The sequence below is a fragment of the Capricornis sumatraensis genome, chromosome 21, assembly GCF_032405125.1.
Source record: "Capricornis sumatraensis isolate serow.1 chromosome 21, serow.2, whole genome shotgun sequence".
NCBI classification, from domain to species: Eukaryota; Metazoa; Chordata; class Mammalia; order Artiodactyla; family Bovidae; genus Capricornis; species Capricornis sumatraensis.
The window spans coordinates 22,995,192-23,009,699 of record NC_091089.1 but is presented as its reverse complement, the minus strand read 5'-3'; the positions used below and the strand labels follow the sequence as shown (position 1 = coordinate 23,009,699).

The window sequence follows — 14,508 nt, the reverse complement described above, 5'->3', positions numbered from 1 at the left end:
TTGGACTGCAAGGAGATGCAACCAGTCCATCCTAAAGGAGATCAATCCTGGGTGTTCATTGGAAGGACTGATGCTGAAACTGAAACTCCAGTACTTTGGCCACCTCATGCGAAGAGTTGACTCATTGGAAAATACTGTGATGCTGGGAGGGATTGGGGGCAGGAGGAGAAGGGGACGACAGAGGCTGAGATGGCTGGATGGCATCACTAACTCGATGGACATGAGTTCGGGTGAGCTCCAGGAGTTGTTGATGGACAGGGAGGCCTGGTATGCTGTGATTCATGGGGTCCCAAGGAGTCAGACACAACTGAGCGACTGAACTGAACTGAACTGAGCAATGTATGAGGATTCTAGATTCTCCACATTCTCACCAACACTTTATATCCATCTTTTAAATTTATAATTGTAGTGACTTTGAAGTGGTATCTCATGGTTTGATTTGTATTTTCCTAATGGCCAGTAGTGGGCCTCTCTGGTAGCTCAGATAGTAAAGAATCCCCCTGCAGTGCAGGAGACCCAGGTTCAATCCCTGGGTGGGGAAGATCCCTTGGAGAAGGGAATGGCAACCCACTCCAGTATTCTTGCCTGGAGAATTCCATGGACAGCGGGGCCTGGTGGGCTACAGTCCATGGGGTTGCAAAGAGTCAAACAGAGCTGAGTGAGTACACACACACACACACACACGCACGCACGCACGCACACACATACATGCACGCGTGCCAGTAATGATCATCTGTTTTTGTGCTTCTTGGCCATTTGTATATGTTCTTTACAGAAATGTCTCTTCAGATCTTTTTCAATTTGAGTTATTTGTCTTCTTATTGATGAGTTGTAAGAGTTCTTTATGAATTCCACCTCTGAGTCTCTTATCAGATACATAATTTGCAAATATTTTCTCCCATTCTGTGGGTTGTTTTTACACTTTTTTATTGGTGTTCTTTGAAGCTTGAATGTTTTAAATTTTGATGAAGTTCAACTTACCAATGTTTTTCTTTTATTGCCTGTGCTTTGCTGTCATGTCTAAGAAATCATTACCTAAACCAGGGTCTCAAAGATTTATACCAATATCTAAGAGCTTTGTACTTTTAGGTATGACATTTAAGTTTTGATCCATTTTGATTTGATTTCTGTAGCTGGTGTGGGTAGTGACCCAGCTTTATTCCTGTGCATGTGGATTTCCTGTTGTCCCAGTATCATTTGTGCAAAGACTATTCTTTCTTTGTCTTGCCACCCTTGCTGAAAAATCTTTTAGCCGTAAATGTAAGTGTTTATTTTGTAATCTCAATTCTATTCCATTGATCTGTATTTCTATTTTAATACCAATACCACTCTGTTTTAATATATTGTAGCTTGGCAGTAAGTCTTGGAATCAGAAAGTGTAAACAGTCCAAGTTCTTCTTTTTCAAGGTTGTTTTCCCTATAGTGGGTCCTTTGAGTTTCCATAGGAATTATGGAAGCAGCTTGCCAGTTTCTGCAGAAAGTCAACTTGGGATTTTGGTAGCAATTGTGTTGAATCTTTTTTAAAAAAAGTTGAAAAATGCAGTTGATTTACAATAATATGTTAGTTTCAGGTATACATGACAGTGATTCAGTTATATATATATATATATATGTTTATAATTATGTATGTGTGTGTATATATATATATTTTTTTCTTTTAAGATTCTTTTCCCTTATAGCTTATTATAAAATATTGAGTCTAGTTCCCTGTGCTATACAGTAGGTCCTTACTGGTTTTCTGTTTTATATATAATACTCTGTATATGTTAATCCCATAAATTGAGTGATTAGGAGTCTTTTATTTTAATTTTTAATACAACTTTAAAGGTTACTTTCCATTTACAATTATTACAAAAAATCGGCTGTATTCCCCGTGATGCACAGCACATGCCTGAGCCTTACACCCCATAGTTTGTGTCTCCTACTCCGCTGCCCCTACCTTGCGTTGAATCTTTAGATCAATTTGGCGAGTACTCTCAGCTTCATAATATTGCTTCCAGACCTTGAATATGGTGTGTAAATTGTCTATTAATTTAAATCTTTAATTTCTTTCAGTGACGTTTTGTTGTTTTCACTGTACATGCCAAATTTATTTTCAAGTTGTAAGTATTTTATACTTTGTGATGCTACTAGTAATGAAATCGTTTTCTTAATTTCATTTTTGGATTTTTGACTGCTAGTATATAGAAACATAGTTGATTTTTTATCTTGTAACCTTTCTAAATTAATTTATTAGTTCTAATCTAATAGCTTTTTGGTGATTTTCTTACAGTTTCCTATGTACAAGATTACACCATCTGTGAATAGAAATAGTGTTACATTTGCCTTTTCACTTTGGATTCCTTTTATTTCAGTTGTCTTGTAAAGACATTTAAAAATGTGATTAACCTTTTTCCAAATCATTTTTTCATACTGATAGTCCTTTGGTTCAGTACTGATTATTGAGGGAACCATTCATTTCTGCTTTGAATTGCCATGATGCTATTATAAATCAAGGAGAGACTTAAGATTTCACTACAAGTCTGGCATCTGTGAGAAGAGAAGGAAAGAAAGATTGACAGGGAAGAGCCTCATACTTCCTTGTAGTTGGAGATAATATACGAGAGATGTATTATGCCTCCCTTATTATAGCATAGCATCTTATTTGGTAATCTCTATCTTTAATTTTGTGTTTATCATTCTGTTGTTTCTCTTTATCAGTTCAGTCGCTCAGTCGTGTCTGACTCTCTGTGACCCCAAAATTGCAGCACGCCAGGCCTCCCTGTCCATCACCAACTCCCGGAGTTCACTCAGACTAATGTCCATCGAGTCAGTGATGCCACCCAGCCATCTCATCCTCTGTCGTCCCCTTCTCCTCCTGCCCCCAATCCCTCCCAGCATCAGAGTCTTTTTCCAATGAGTCAACTCTTCGCATGAGGTGGCCAAAGTACTGGAGTTTCAGCTTTAGCATCATTTCTTCCAAAGAAATCCCAGGGTTGATCTCCTTCAGAATGGACTGGTTGGATCTCCTTGCAGTCCAAGGGACTCTCAAGAGTCTTCTCCAACACCACAGTTCAAAAGCAGCAATTCTTTGGCGCTCAGCTTTCTTCACAGTCCAACTTTCGCATCCATACATGACCACTGGAAAAACCATAGCCTTGACTAGACGGACCTTTGTTGGCAAAGTAATGTCTCTGCTTTTCAATATGCTATCTAGGTTGGTCATAACTTTCTTACCAAGGAGTAAGCATCTTTCAATTTCATGGCTTCAATCACCATCTGTAGTGATTTTGGAGCCCCTCAAAATAAAGTCTGACACTGTTTCCACTGTTTCCCCATCTATTTCCCATGAAGTGATGGGACCAGATGCCATCATCTTTGTTTTCTGAATGTTGAGCTTTAAGCCCGACTCTTTAAGCCTTCACTCTCCTCTTTCACTTTCATCAAGAGGCTTTTTAGTTCCTCTTTACTTTCTGACATAAGGGTGGTGTCATCTGCATATCTGAGGTGACTGATGTTTCTCCCAGCAATCTTGATTCCAGCTTGTGCTTCTTCCAGTCCAGCGTTTCTCATGATGTACTTTGCATATAAGTTAAATAAGCAGGATGACAATATACAGCCTTGACGGACTCCTTTTCCTATTTGGAACCAGTCTTTTGTTCCATGTCCAGTTCTAACTGTTGCTTCCTGACCTGCATACAGGTTTCTCAAGAGGTAGGTCAGGTGGTCTGGTATTCCTCTTTCAGAATTTTCCACAGTTTATTATGATCCATACAGTCAAAGGCTTTGGCATAGTCAATAAAGCAGAAATAGATGTTTTTCTGGAACTCTCTTGCTTTTTCGATGATCCAATGGATGTTGGCAATTTGATCTCTGGTTCCTCTGCTTTTTCTAAAACCAGCTTGAACATCAGGAAGTTCATGATTCACGTATTGCTGAAGTCTGGCTTGGAGAATTTTGAGCATTTCTTTACTAGCATGTGAGATGAGTGAAATTGTGTGGTAGTTTGAGCATTCTTTGGCATTGCCTTTCTTTGGAATTGGAATGAAAACGGACCTTTTCCAGTCCTGTGGCCACTGCTGAGTTTTCCAAATTTGCTGGCATATTGAGTGCAGCACTTCCACAGCGTCATCTTGCAGGATTTGAAATAGCTCCGCTGGAATTCCATCACCTCCACTAGCTTTGTTTGTAGTGATGCTTTCTAAGGCCCACTTGACTTCACATTCCAGGATGTCTGGCTCTAGGTGAGTGATCACACCATCATGATCATCTGGGTCATGAAGATCTTTTTTGTACAGTTCTTCCATGTATTCTTGCCACCTCTTCTTAATATCTTCTGCTTCTGTTAAGTCCAGACCATTTCTGTCCTTTATCGAGCCCATCTTTGCATGAAATGTTCCCTTGGTATCTCTAATTTTCTTGAAGAGATCGGTAGTCTTTCCCATTCTGCTCTTTTCCTCTATTTCTTTGCGTTGATTGCTGAGGAATGCTTTCTTATCTCTTCTTGCTGTTCTTTGGAACTCTGCATTCAGATGCTTATATCTTTCCTTTTCTCCTTTGGTTTTGCTTCTGTTCTTTTCACAGCTATTTGTAAGGCCTCCCCAGACAGCCATTTTGCATTTTTGCATTTCTTTTCCATGGGGATGGTCTTGATCCCTGTCTCCTATACAATGTCATGAACCTCATTCCATAGTTCATCAGGCACTCTATCAGATCTAGGCCCTTAAATCTATTTCTCACTTCCACTGTATAATCATAAGGGATTTGATTTAGGTCATACCTGAATGGTCTAGCAGTTTTCCCTACTTTCTTCAATTTAAGTCTGAATTTGGCAATAAGGAGTTCATGATCTGAGCCACAGTCAGCTCCTGGTCTTGTTTTTGCTGACTGTATAGAGCTTCTCCATCTTTGGCTGCAAAGAATATAATCAATCTGATTTTGGTGTTGACCATCTGGTGATGTCCATGTGCAGAGTCTTCTCTTGTTTTGTTGGAAGAGGGTGTTTGCTATGACCAGTGCATTTTCTTGGCAAAACTCTTATTAGTCTTTGCCCTGTTTCATTCCATATTCCAAGGCCAAATTTGCCTGTTACTCCAGGTGTTTCTTGACTTCCTACTTTTGCATTCCAGTCCCCTAGAATGAAAAGGACATCTTTTTTGGGTGTTAGTTCTAAAAGGTCTTGTCGGTCTTCATAGAACCATTCAACTTCATCTTCTTCAGCATTACTGGTTGGGGTATAGACTTGGATTACTGTGATATTGAATGGTTTTCCTTGGAAACGAACAGAGATCATTCTGTCGTTTTTGAGATTGCATCTAAGTACTGCATTTCAGACTCTTTTGTTGACCATGATGGCTACTCCATTTCTTCTGAGGGATTCCTGCCCGCAGTAGTAGATATAATGGTCATCTGAGTTAAATTCACCCATTCCAGTCCATTTTAGTTCGCTGATTGCTAGAATGTTGACGTTCACTCTTGCCATCTCCTGTTTGACCACTTCCAATTTGCCTTGATTCATGGACCTGACATTCCAGATTCCTATGCAATATTGCTCTTTACAGCATTGGACCTTGCTTCTATCACCAGTCACATCCACAACTCTGTGTTGTTTTTGCTTTGGTTCCATCCCTTTATTCTTTCTGGAGTTATTTTTCCACTGATCTCCAGTAGCATATTGGGCACCTACTGACCTCGGGAGTTCCTCTTTCAGTATCCTATCGTTTTGCCTTTCCATACTGTTCATGGGGTTGTCAAGGCAAGAATACTGAAGTGGTTTGCCATTCCTGTCTCCAGTGGACCACATTCTGTCAGGGGTTGACAAACTATTTTCTCTAAAAGGCCAGATGGTAAATGTTTAGCCTTTGTGAGACACATGGCCTCTGTCTTAATTATTTAATTCTGCCATGATAGTGTGGAAAGAACCATATGTATGTCAGTGTATAAATGAATATGCATGGCTGTGTTTTAATAAACAGTTTCTTTTTTCCAAAAATAAGCTTTGAGCCAGATTTAGCTTGCTATTGTAGTTTATCAACTGCTGTCCTATATGGTGTAAACTTGTATTTGTTTTTTAAACAATGGTGGTGGTGGTTTAGTCACTAAGTTGTGTCCACCTCTTGCAACCCTGAGGGACTGTGGCCCACCAGGCTCCTCTGTCCATGGGATTTTCCAGGCAATAATACTGCAATGGGTTGCCATTTCCTCCTCCAGGGGATCTTTCCCAATCTAGGGATTAAACCCACATCTCCTGCATTGCAGGAGGTCTTTTTACTGACTGAGCCACCAGGGAATCCCATAGTTTTATGTATATTTCGAACTTTTTATGAACGATCTTATATCATATTGTCTGATTTTTTTTGTTGTTCAGTGTTATGTTTCTGATTTATTTATGCTGCATGTTGTCATATTTAATTTCTTTTTACTGATATTTCAATCAGGGTTTACTCAGTTATTTCAACTGAGAGTATGTTTAGTATATAAAAACTTGTTAGACTGGTGCTGGAGAACTGAAAGGCAAAAAGGGCACACTAAGTTATCATCTATGTAATAACGGCAAGACACAACCACCAACTCTAGAGTTGGGAAAACAGAACAAGTTGGAATTATTAAAACCTAGAAACTTGGAGGAGGGGCCACTTAGAGCTGAAACTTGGACCTTTGATGATGGGGAACTAGCCTAAGGGGTATTGGTGTCTTCAAGGAGACATGATAAAGGCTGGTTCTGTGAGGCCTGGAAGAGTTACCAACAGGAATCAGCTGTTCTTGCCAGGGTGAAGATCTCTGGCAGGGGTAACACTGACAGAAACAGAAAGCAATAGGAAGGAATGTGTCCTTTTTTCCTCTCAGAGCCTCCTTCTCCCTGTTGGTAGAGCTTAATAGAGAATGGGCTTCCCTGGTGGCTCAGATGGTAAAGAATCTGCCTGCAATGTGGGAGACCTGTGTTCAATCTCTGGGTTGGCAAGATCCCCTGGAGGAGGGCAGGACAACCCACTCCAGTATTCTTGCCTGGAGATTTCCCATGTACAGGAGGGCCTGGAGGGCTGCAAGTCCATGGGCTCACAAAGAGCTGGACATGACTGAGCGACTAAGCACAGCATAATAGAGAATGATGTGGCAAACGAGAATTAAGGTTTCCAGAGCCTCAGCCTCACAAAGCAAAGCAGGGTAGGGTGGGTTTGAAGATGGATGAATGTCAACTAACAATCAGTAGCTGCAGAATTCCATTGTAAAAATATACCACAGCTTAACTCTGGTTGACAAACATTTGTGTTTTCAGGTTTTTGCCTGAACACAATGCTGCTGAAGTTCTTGCCTATTTGAAAGGCTTTCTCTTTTTTGTTTACTGAAATCTCTTAATGGGTTTTCAGTAATTTTTCCCATTGCCAAATCCAGTGACTCCTTTTAATATTCTGTTTTTTTATTATTACCGCTGTTAACCCCACATTCTTCTTAAAACTTTTTTCTCCTACAATATTGTATGCTTCTGATCCTCCTGTTGTCTTTTTAGTTACCAGTTTTAATTTATTTTCTTGGATTAGGAGTTGATTCTTAAAAATTAGTATTTTTTGTTAATTTTAAGGGAAATTTTAAACATAGAAAAATATAAAGAAAATAATAAAAATCTAAACATTATTGATAGCAACATATGGCTGAATTTTAAATTTTTATGTTCTTCTCTGACTTGTGATCCAGACCCAGATTTCCAGCTTCCTACCTAAACATTTCCCCATGAATGTCCTCCTGGCATCTCAAACTGACCATATCTAAAATCTAAAACCAAATCTATTTAATGTTTTTTCTTTTTACCATATCCTGTTTCCTGTTTCCTTTTTCTCCCTTATCTTTCCCATCTTTGGCTAACAGTGCTTCCAGGATTCATTTTAGGGGTGTTGGATTATTCTTGGCCATGTGAAGTAATTGGACTAATTTACTTTGTGGTTGCATAACTGCCAGTGCCAAGGATTGTTTTTTTAAACATATTCCTTTACGTGTTACCTACAGGTACCTTGTGAATTGCCAGGTTTCATAGCTTTGATGTTCATGTACTAGGAGAACTTTTTATAGTATAAGTGGTAGGATAGTACAGTAGGTAAGAACATAGACTGTGGAATCAATGCTTGAATCTTGATTTTGCTACTTAACTGCTGTATCCCTAGGCAAGATATGTACCCTCACTATAGAATAGGAATAATACCTACCTAATAGCATTGTGGTGAAAATGAAATGGATTAATAAGTATAAAATACTTACAATATTCGCTGGATATAACGGATATAACTGGATATAATAACACTGAATATAACGTTACCTATTATTACTATTACTCTTTGATCTAATACCCTTTGGAATGAACCTTGGGATATATTGAGAGCTTAGGAGCTGGTGCCTCTGCTGCCAACCTTAGTATACCTTCAAGCAGCCATGGGACTGTGGTGTCAGGAGGGATCTCAATATCTTCCATTAGGTGTTTATTTCTGTGACATTCACCAAGGGAAAGTTGTTTCCTTATTATTCCCTGATACTTAAGCAGGCACATTTGTGCCTGTGAGTTCTTACTGTCTGCTTTTCCTGTGTAAATTTCATGATGTCCCCTGGTGGACAGATTGTTCCTTAGCCTGTTTTGAGTTCACAGTAGGTTTAAATGAAATAGATAGTCTTCTACCAAATAAAAGAGATCCAAGAAATTTCATCTCCTGTGCTAATTTTAAGAAATTTCTTGAAAAGTCTTGAAAATTGTTTTTTGTGAAAGTTAATCAGAATGATTTTTTTTGTTTGTTTTAGAGTTTCTGCAGGGGAGAAATAAAGAGTGCATCACTGAAGGATTTGTGTCTTGAAGACAAAAGACGCATAGCAAACTTAATTAAAGAACTGGCCAGGTGAGACAAAGCCTTATGTGAAGTGTATTACTATGTGAGAGAGAATATTTTTTTGAAAATAGAAAATTATAAATATGTTCTGATGTCATCCTGTCATTGGACTTGTGAGAACAAAGACTCTTAGGAAAAATAATATTCTGTTGGGCCAGAAAGAAAAGTAGAAAACACACACACGCAAACATAAAATGGAAAAGAAATAAACAGCAGAACAAACGCCCTCCAATTTGTGTTTTCTGGTTTATTTAATTTCCCAGTTGTTTCATAGAAATATCTGTAGTGGTCATGTATCAGGAGGGAACATTTTGAAACTTAGCTCTTCTATTGATGTAGGTTGATATTGTTATTATCAGAGGCAAAGCAGTTACTTTTGGTTTTGCTTTAGCATCTGAAACGGAAGAGAACATTCATGTTATTGTCATCTTTCACAAGAGTACTTATCAGATTGCTAGCTTCTGATAGTTTTAAATAAGGGGTTTTGAATTTTGGATGTTAGCTGTTTGGATGTAGTATTCCAGTTTATTAATGATGTGTTTGAAGCATATTTACTTTGTATAATTTTCTCTTAACATACATGTCAAGTTTTGAGATCTTAATAAATGAAGATGTCTGTAGAGGAATGTATTAAAATAAATTACAAAAATTAAGTTTAGGGAAAGACCATACCTAAACATTGATAAAATAGTACTCATTTTTATCATTGAATTGTATGTTTGAATATAGTAGGTCTTTTTTCTTCTTTCTTTTTTTAAATTAAAGATAACTACATCTTTCATCAAAGAATTTCATCTTAAGGCCTTAAAATAATGTTTGTAGAGGCTGTTCTAGAAAAACTGAAGTTAAAAATTACCTTATTAAATCATAGAATCATAGGTATAAAAGATGACAAAAGCAGTGATGTTTGGGGGATTAGATTACAGAGTATAAGAATTCAAAGTACTGCCTTAGTCTGAATTTGATATGCGACTTGATTAAGCAGTAACCTCCTTCACTGGAATTCTTTAACTATTCTGCTCCCTGAAGTAGACTTTTCATTATCTCAAGTAGTGTTTTTTATAATGGGAAAACATTTGATTGTTAAACATTTAATTTATGATCATCTTACAAGGCTTTTTTTTTTTTTTTACCATGGAGAGGGATGTGAATGTCCTTACAGCTATTACAGTTAGTTTGACATCATATATTAATAGTCCTGAATTGCCTTATTGGAGAACGAAATGGCAACCCACTCCAGTATTTTTGCCTGGGGAATCCCAGGGACGGAGGAGCCTGGTGGGCTGCTATCTGTGGGGTTGCACAGAGTCGGACACAACGAGGCGACTTAGCAGCAGCAGCATTGCCTTATTGTTCTGATACATGTTCAGCTTCCGGGCTTAGCGAACACTTGACATCTTAGAGCATATTGTTTTGGTTTCCATAAACTTCTGCTTTCTAGCAAAGTGTAAGATTCTTGGTAGAGTGTCACTGTGTTGGTACAAGATTACTACAAATTTGACTGCTAAAACCCCTCATTACTGCTATCAGTTCAATTCAGTCAATGAGTCATGTCCAACTCTCAGACCCTATGGACTGCAGCCAGGCTTCCCGGTCCAGCACCAACTCCTGGAGCTTGCTCAAACTCATGTCCATCAAGTCAGTGATGCCATCCAATCATCTCATCCTCTTGTCACTCCCTTCTCCTCCTGCCTTCAATATTTCCCAGCATCAGGGTCTTTTCCAGTGTGTTAGTTCTTTGCATCAGATGGCCAGAGTATTGGAGTTTCAGCTTCAGCATCATTCCTTCCAATGAATATTCAGACAGATTTCCTTTGATTTGATTGGTTTGATTTCCTTGCTGTCCAAGGGACTCTCAAGAGCCTTCTCCAACACCACAGTTCAAAAGCATCATTTCTTCAGCGCTCACCTTTCTTTATGGTCCAACTCTCACATCCATACATGACTACTGGAAAAACCATATCTTTGACTAGATGGACCTTTGTCAGAAAAGTATTATCTGTTCTTTTTAATATGTTGTCTGGGTCGGTCATAGCTATTAATTTCATGGCTGCAATCACCACCTGCAGTGATTTTGGAGCCCAAGAAAATATAGTCTGTCATTGTTTCCATTGTTTCCCCATCATTTTGCCATGAAGTGTTGGGACCAGATGCCCTGATCTTAGTTTTCTGAATGTTGAATTTTAAGACAGTTTTTTCACTCTCTTCTTTCACTTTCATCAAGAGGCTCTTCCGTTCCTCTTTGCTAATTACCATAAGGATGGTGTCATCTGCGTATCTGAGGTTATCGATATTTGTCCCAGCAATCTTGATTCCAGCTTGTACTTCAGCCAGCCTGGCATTTCACGTGATGTACTCTGCATATAAGTTAAATAAGCAGGGTGACAATATGCAGCCTTGACATACTCCTTTCCCAATTTGGAACCAGTCTGTTGTTCCATGTCCAGTTCTAACTGTTTCTTCTTGACCTGCATACAGGTTTCTCAAGAGGCAGGTCAGGTGGTCTGGTATTCCCATCTCTTTCAGAATTTTCCACAGTTTGTTGTGATCCACACAGTCAAAGGCTTTGGCATAGTTTATAAAGCAGAAGTAGAAGATGTTTCTCTGGAATTTCTTGCTGTTTCTATGATCCAGTGGATGTTGGCAATTTGATCCCTGGTTCCCCTGGCTTTTCTAAATTCAGCTTGAACAATCTGAACATTCTTGGTTCAAGTGCTGTTGAAGCCTGGCTTGAAGAATTTGAGCATTACTTTGCTAGCATGTGAAATGAGTGCAATTGTGTGGTAGTTTGAACATTCCTTGGCATTGCCTTTTTTGGGATTCAAATGAAAACTGACCTTTTCCAGTCCTTTGGCCACTGCTGAGTTTTCCAAATTTGCTGGCATATTGAGTGCCACACTTTGACAGTATCATCTTTTAGTACTTGAAATAGCTCAGCTGAAATTCCTTCACCTCCACTAGTTTTGTTTGTAGTGATGATTCCCAAGGCCCACTTGACATAGGACTCCAGGATGTCTGGCTCTCATTGTGATTATCTGAGTTATGAAGATCTTTTTGGTATAGTTCGGTGTATTCTTGCCACCTCTTCTTAATATCTTCTGCTTCTGTTAGGTACATACCATTTCTGTCCTTTATTGTGCCCATCTTTGCATGAAATGGTCCCTTGGTATCTCTAATTTTCTTGAAGGGATCGCCAGTGCTTCCAATTCTATTGTTTTCCTCTATTTCTTTACATTGATCACTGAAGAAGATTTTCTCATCTCTCCTTGCTGTTCTTTGGAACTCTGCATTCAGATGGGTATATTTTTCTCTGTCTCCTTTGCATTTAGGTTCTCTTCTTTTCTCAGCTATTTGTAAGTCCTCCTCAAAGAACCATTTTGCCTTTTTGCATTTTTTTTTCTTGGGGATGCTTTTCATCACTGCCTCCTGTACAATGTCATGAACCTCTGTCCATAGTTCTTCAGGCATTCTCTCTATCAGATCTAATCCCTTGAATCTCTTACTTCCACTGTATTATCGTAGGAATATGATTTAAGTCATACCTGAATGGTCTAGTGGTTTTTCCCTACTGTCTTCAATTTAATTCTGAATTTTACAATAAGGAGTTCATGATCTGAGCCACAATAAGCTCCCAGTCTTGTTTTTGCTGACTGTATAGAGCTTCTCCATAATTGGCTGCAAAGAAGATAATCGATTTGATTTAGGTATTGACCATCTGGTGACGTCCATGTGTAGAGTCTTCACTTGTGTTGTTGGAAGAGGGTGTTTGCTTTGACCAGTGCATTCTCTTGGCAAAACTCTGTTAACCTTTGCCCTTCTTCATTTTATACTTCAAGGCCAAACTTGCCTATTACTCCAGGTATCTCTTGACTTCCTACTTTTACATTCCAGTCCCCTATGATGACAAGGACATCTTTTTTGTTTGTTTGTTTTTGTTAGTTCTAGAAGGTCTTGTCAGTCATCATAGAACCATTCAACTTCAGCATTACTGGTTGGGATATGGACTTGGATTACTGTGATATTTAATGGTTTGCCTTGGAAATGAACAGAGATCCTTCTGTCATTTTTGAGATTGCACCCAAGTACTGCATTTCAAAGTCTTTCGTTGACTGTGAGGGCTATTCCATGTCTTCTAAGGGATTCTCGCCCACAGTAGTAGAGCACAATTGTGCGATCGTTTGAGCATTCTTTGGCATTGCCTTTCTTTGGGACTGGGATGAAAACTAACCTTTTCCAGTCCTGTGGCCTGCTGAGTTTTCCAAATTTGCTGACATATTGAGTGCAGCACTTTCACAGCATCATCATTTAGGATTTGAAATAGTTCAAATGGAATTTCATCACCTCCACTAGCTTTGTTTGTAGTGATGCTTCCTAAGGCCTGCTTGAATTCACATTCCATGATGTCTGGCTCTAGGTGAGTGATCACAGCATCATAATTAACTGGGTCATGAAGATCATTTTTGTACAGCTTTTATATGTTAAGTGTTTATTTTTTATTAAAAAAATCTACCAAACTGGTTCCCAGTATGGTTTTGCTATTTCACAGTCCCACTAGGAATGCACAAGAGGTCCATCATTCTGCATATTCAGTAACTCTTAGTGTTGTCGTTTGTCTAAATTTTGATGCTTCTAATGAGTATAGTGATATCTCCTTGTGGGATTAATTTGTGTTCCTCCAGTGATTAATGTGTTCATTGGCTAGTTTTCTTTTGTTAAGTGTCTGTTCAAATCTTTTGACTTTTTTTCACCCAGCCACCCTCTTCGTTCTTGATGCTAAAGTATTAGAGTTCTTTATATATTCTAGATGTAAGTTGTCAAGTATTTGGTTACCCTCCCATCCTGCAGCTTGCTTTTTAATTCTCTTACTATTTTCTTTTGAAAAGCAATTTTTAAAAATTTTGCTCAATTTTCGTTGATCAATTTTTCTTTTGTAATTCATGCTTTTAGTGTTACATGTAAGAAATCTTGCGTATCCCATGGTGGCAAAATGTTTTTTCCTATATCTTTTTGCAGAATTAGCCTCAGCCTCCTTGTCAAAAATCAGTTGACCATATATGCATGGTCTGTTTCTGGGCACTTTATTTCACTCCATTGACATGTACCCTCATGCCAATGCTATACTGACTTAATTATTGTTATTTTTTTAGTTAAGTCTTGAAATCCCATTGATTTTTTTGTTCATTTTGAAAATTATTTGGGCTCTTTGAGGTCCTTTTCATGCCACTAAATTTTAGAGTCAGCTTATTAATTACTAAAAAAAAATTGCCTTCTGGAATTTTGTGTGACGTATATGGAATTTGGGCTTCCCTGATAGCTCATTTGGTAAAGAATATGCCTACAAAGCAGGAGACCCCTGTTCAATTCCTGGATCAGGACAATCCACAGGAGAAGGGATAGGCTACCCATTCCAGTATTCTTGGGCTTCCCTTGTGCCTCAGCTGGTAAAGAATCTGCCTGCAATATGGGAGACTTGGGTTCAGTCCCTGGGTTGGGAAGATCCCCTGGAGAAGGGAAAAGTTACCCACTCCAGTATTCTGGCCTGGAGAATTCTGTGGACTTCATAGTCCATGGGGTTGCAAAGAGTTGGACACGACTGAGTGACTGAGGTAAATATAGAATTTACCTCAGGGAAGATCCAGGGAAGCCCATGGCTCAGTGGTAA

At 38.7% G+C, this 14,508-nt stretch overlaps 1 protein-coding gene across 3 annotated transcripts in view; it reads left to right on the top strand.

Moving 5' to 3' along the window:
* KIAA1328 (KIAA1328 ortholog) overlaps window positions 1-14,508 on the top strand; it is a 424,271-nt gene that overhangs the window by 11,454 nt on the left and 398,309 nt on the right. For all 3 annotated transcript variants that reach the window (XM_068993877.1, XM_068993876.1, XM_068993874.1), the window contains exon 4: window positions 8,761-8,855. In XM_068993877.1, coding sequence (XP_068849978.1) covers window positions 8,761-8,855 — 95 coding nt within the window. The remainder of the gene's footprint in view (window positions 1-8,760; window positions 8,856-14,508) is intronic.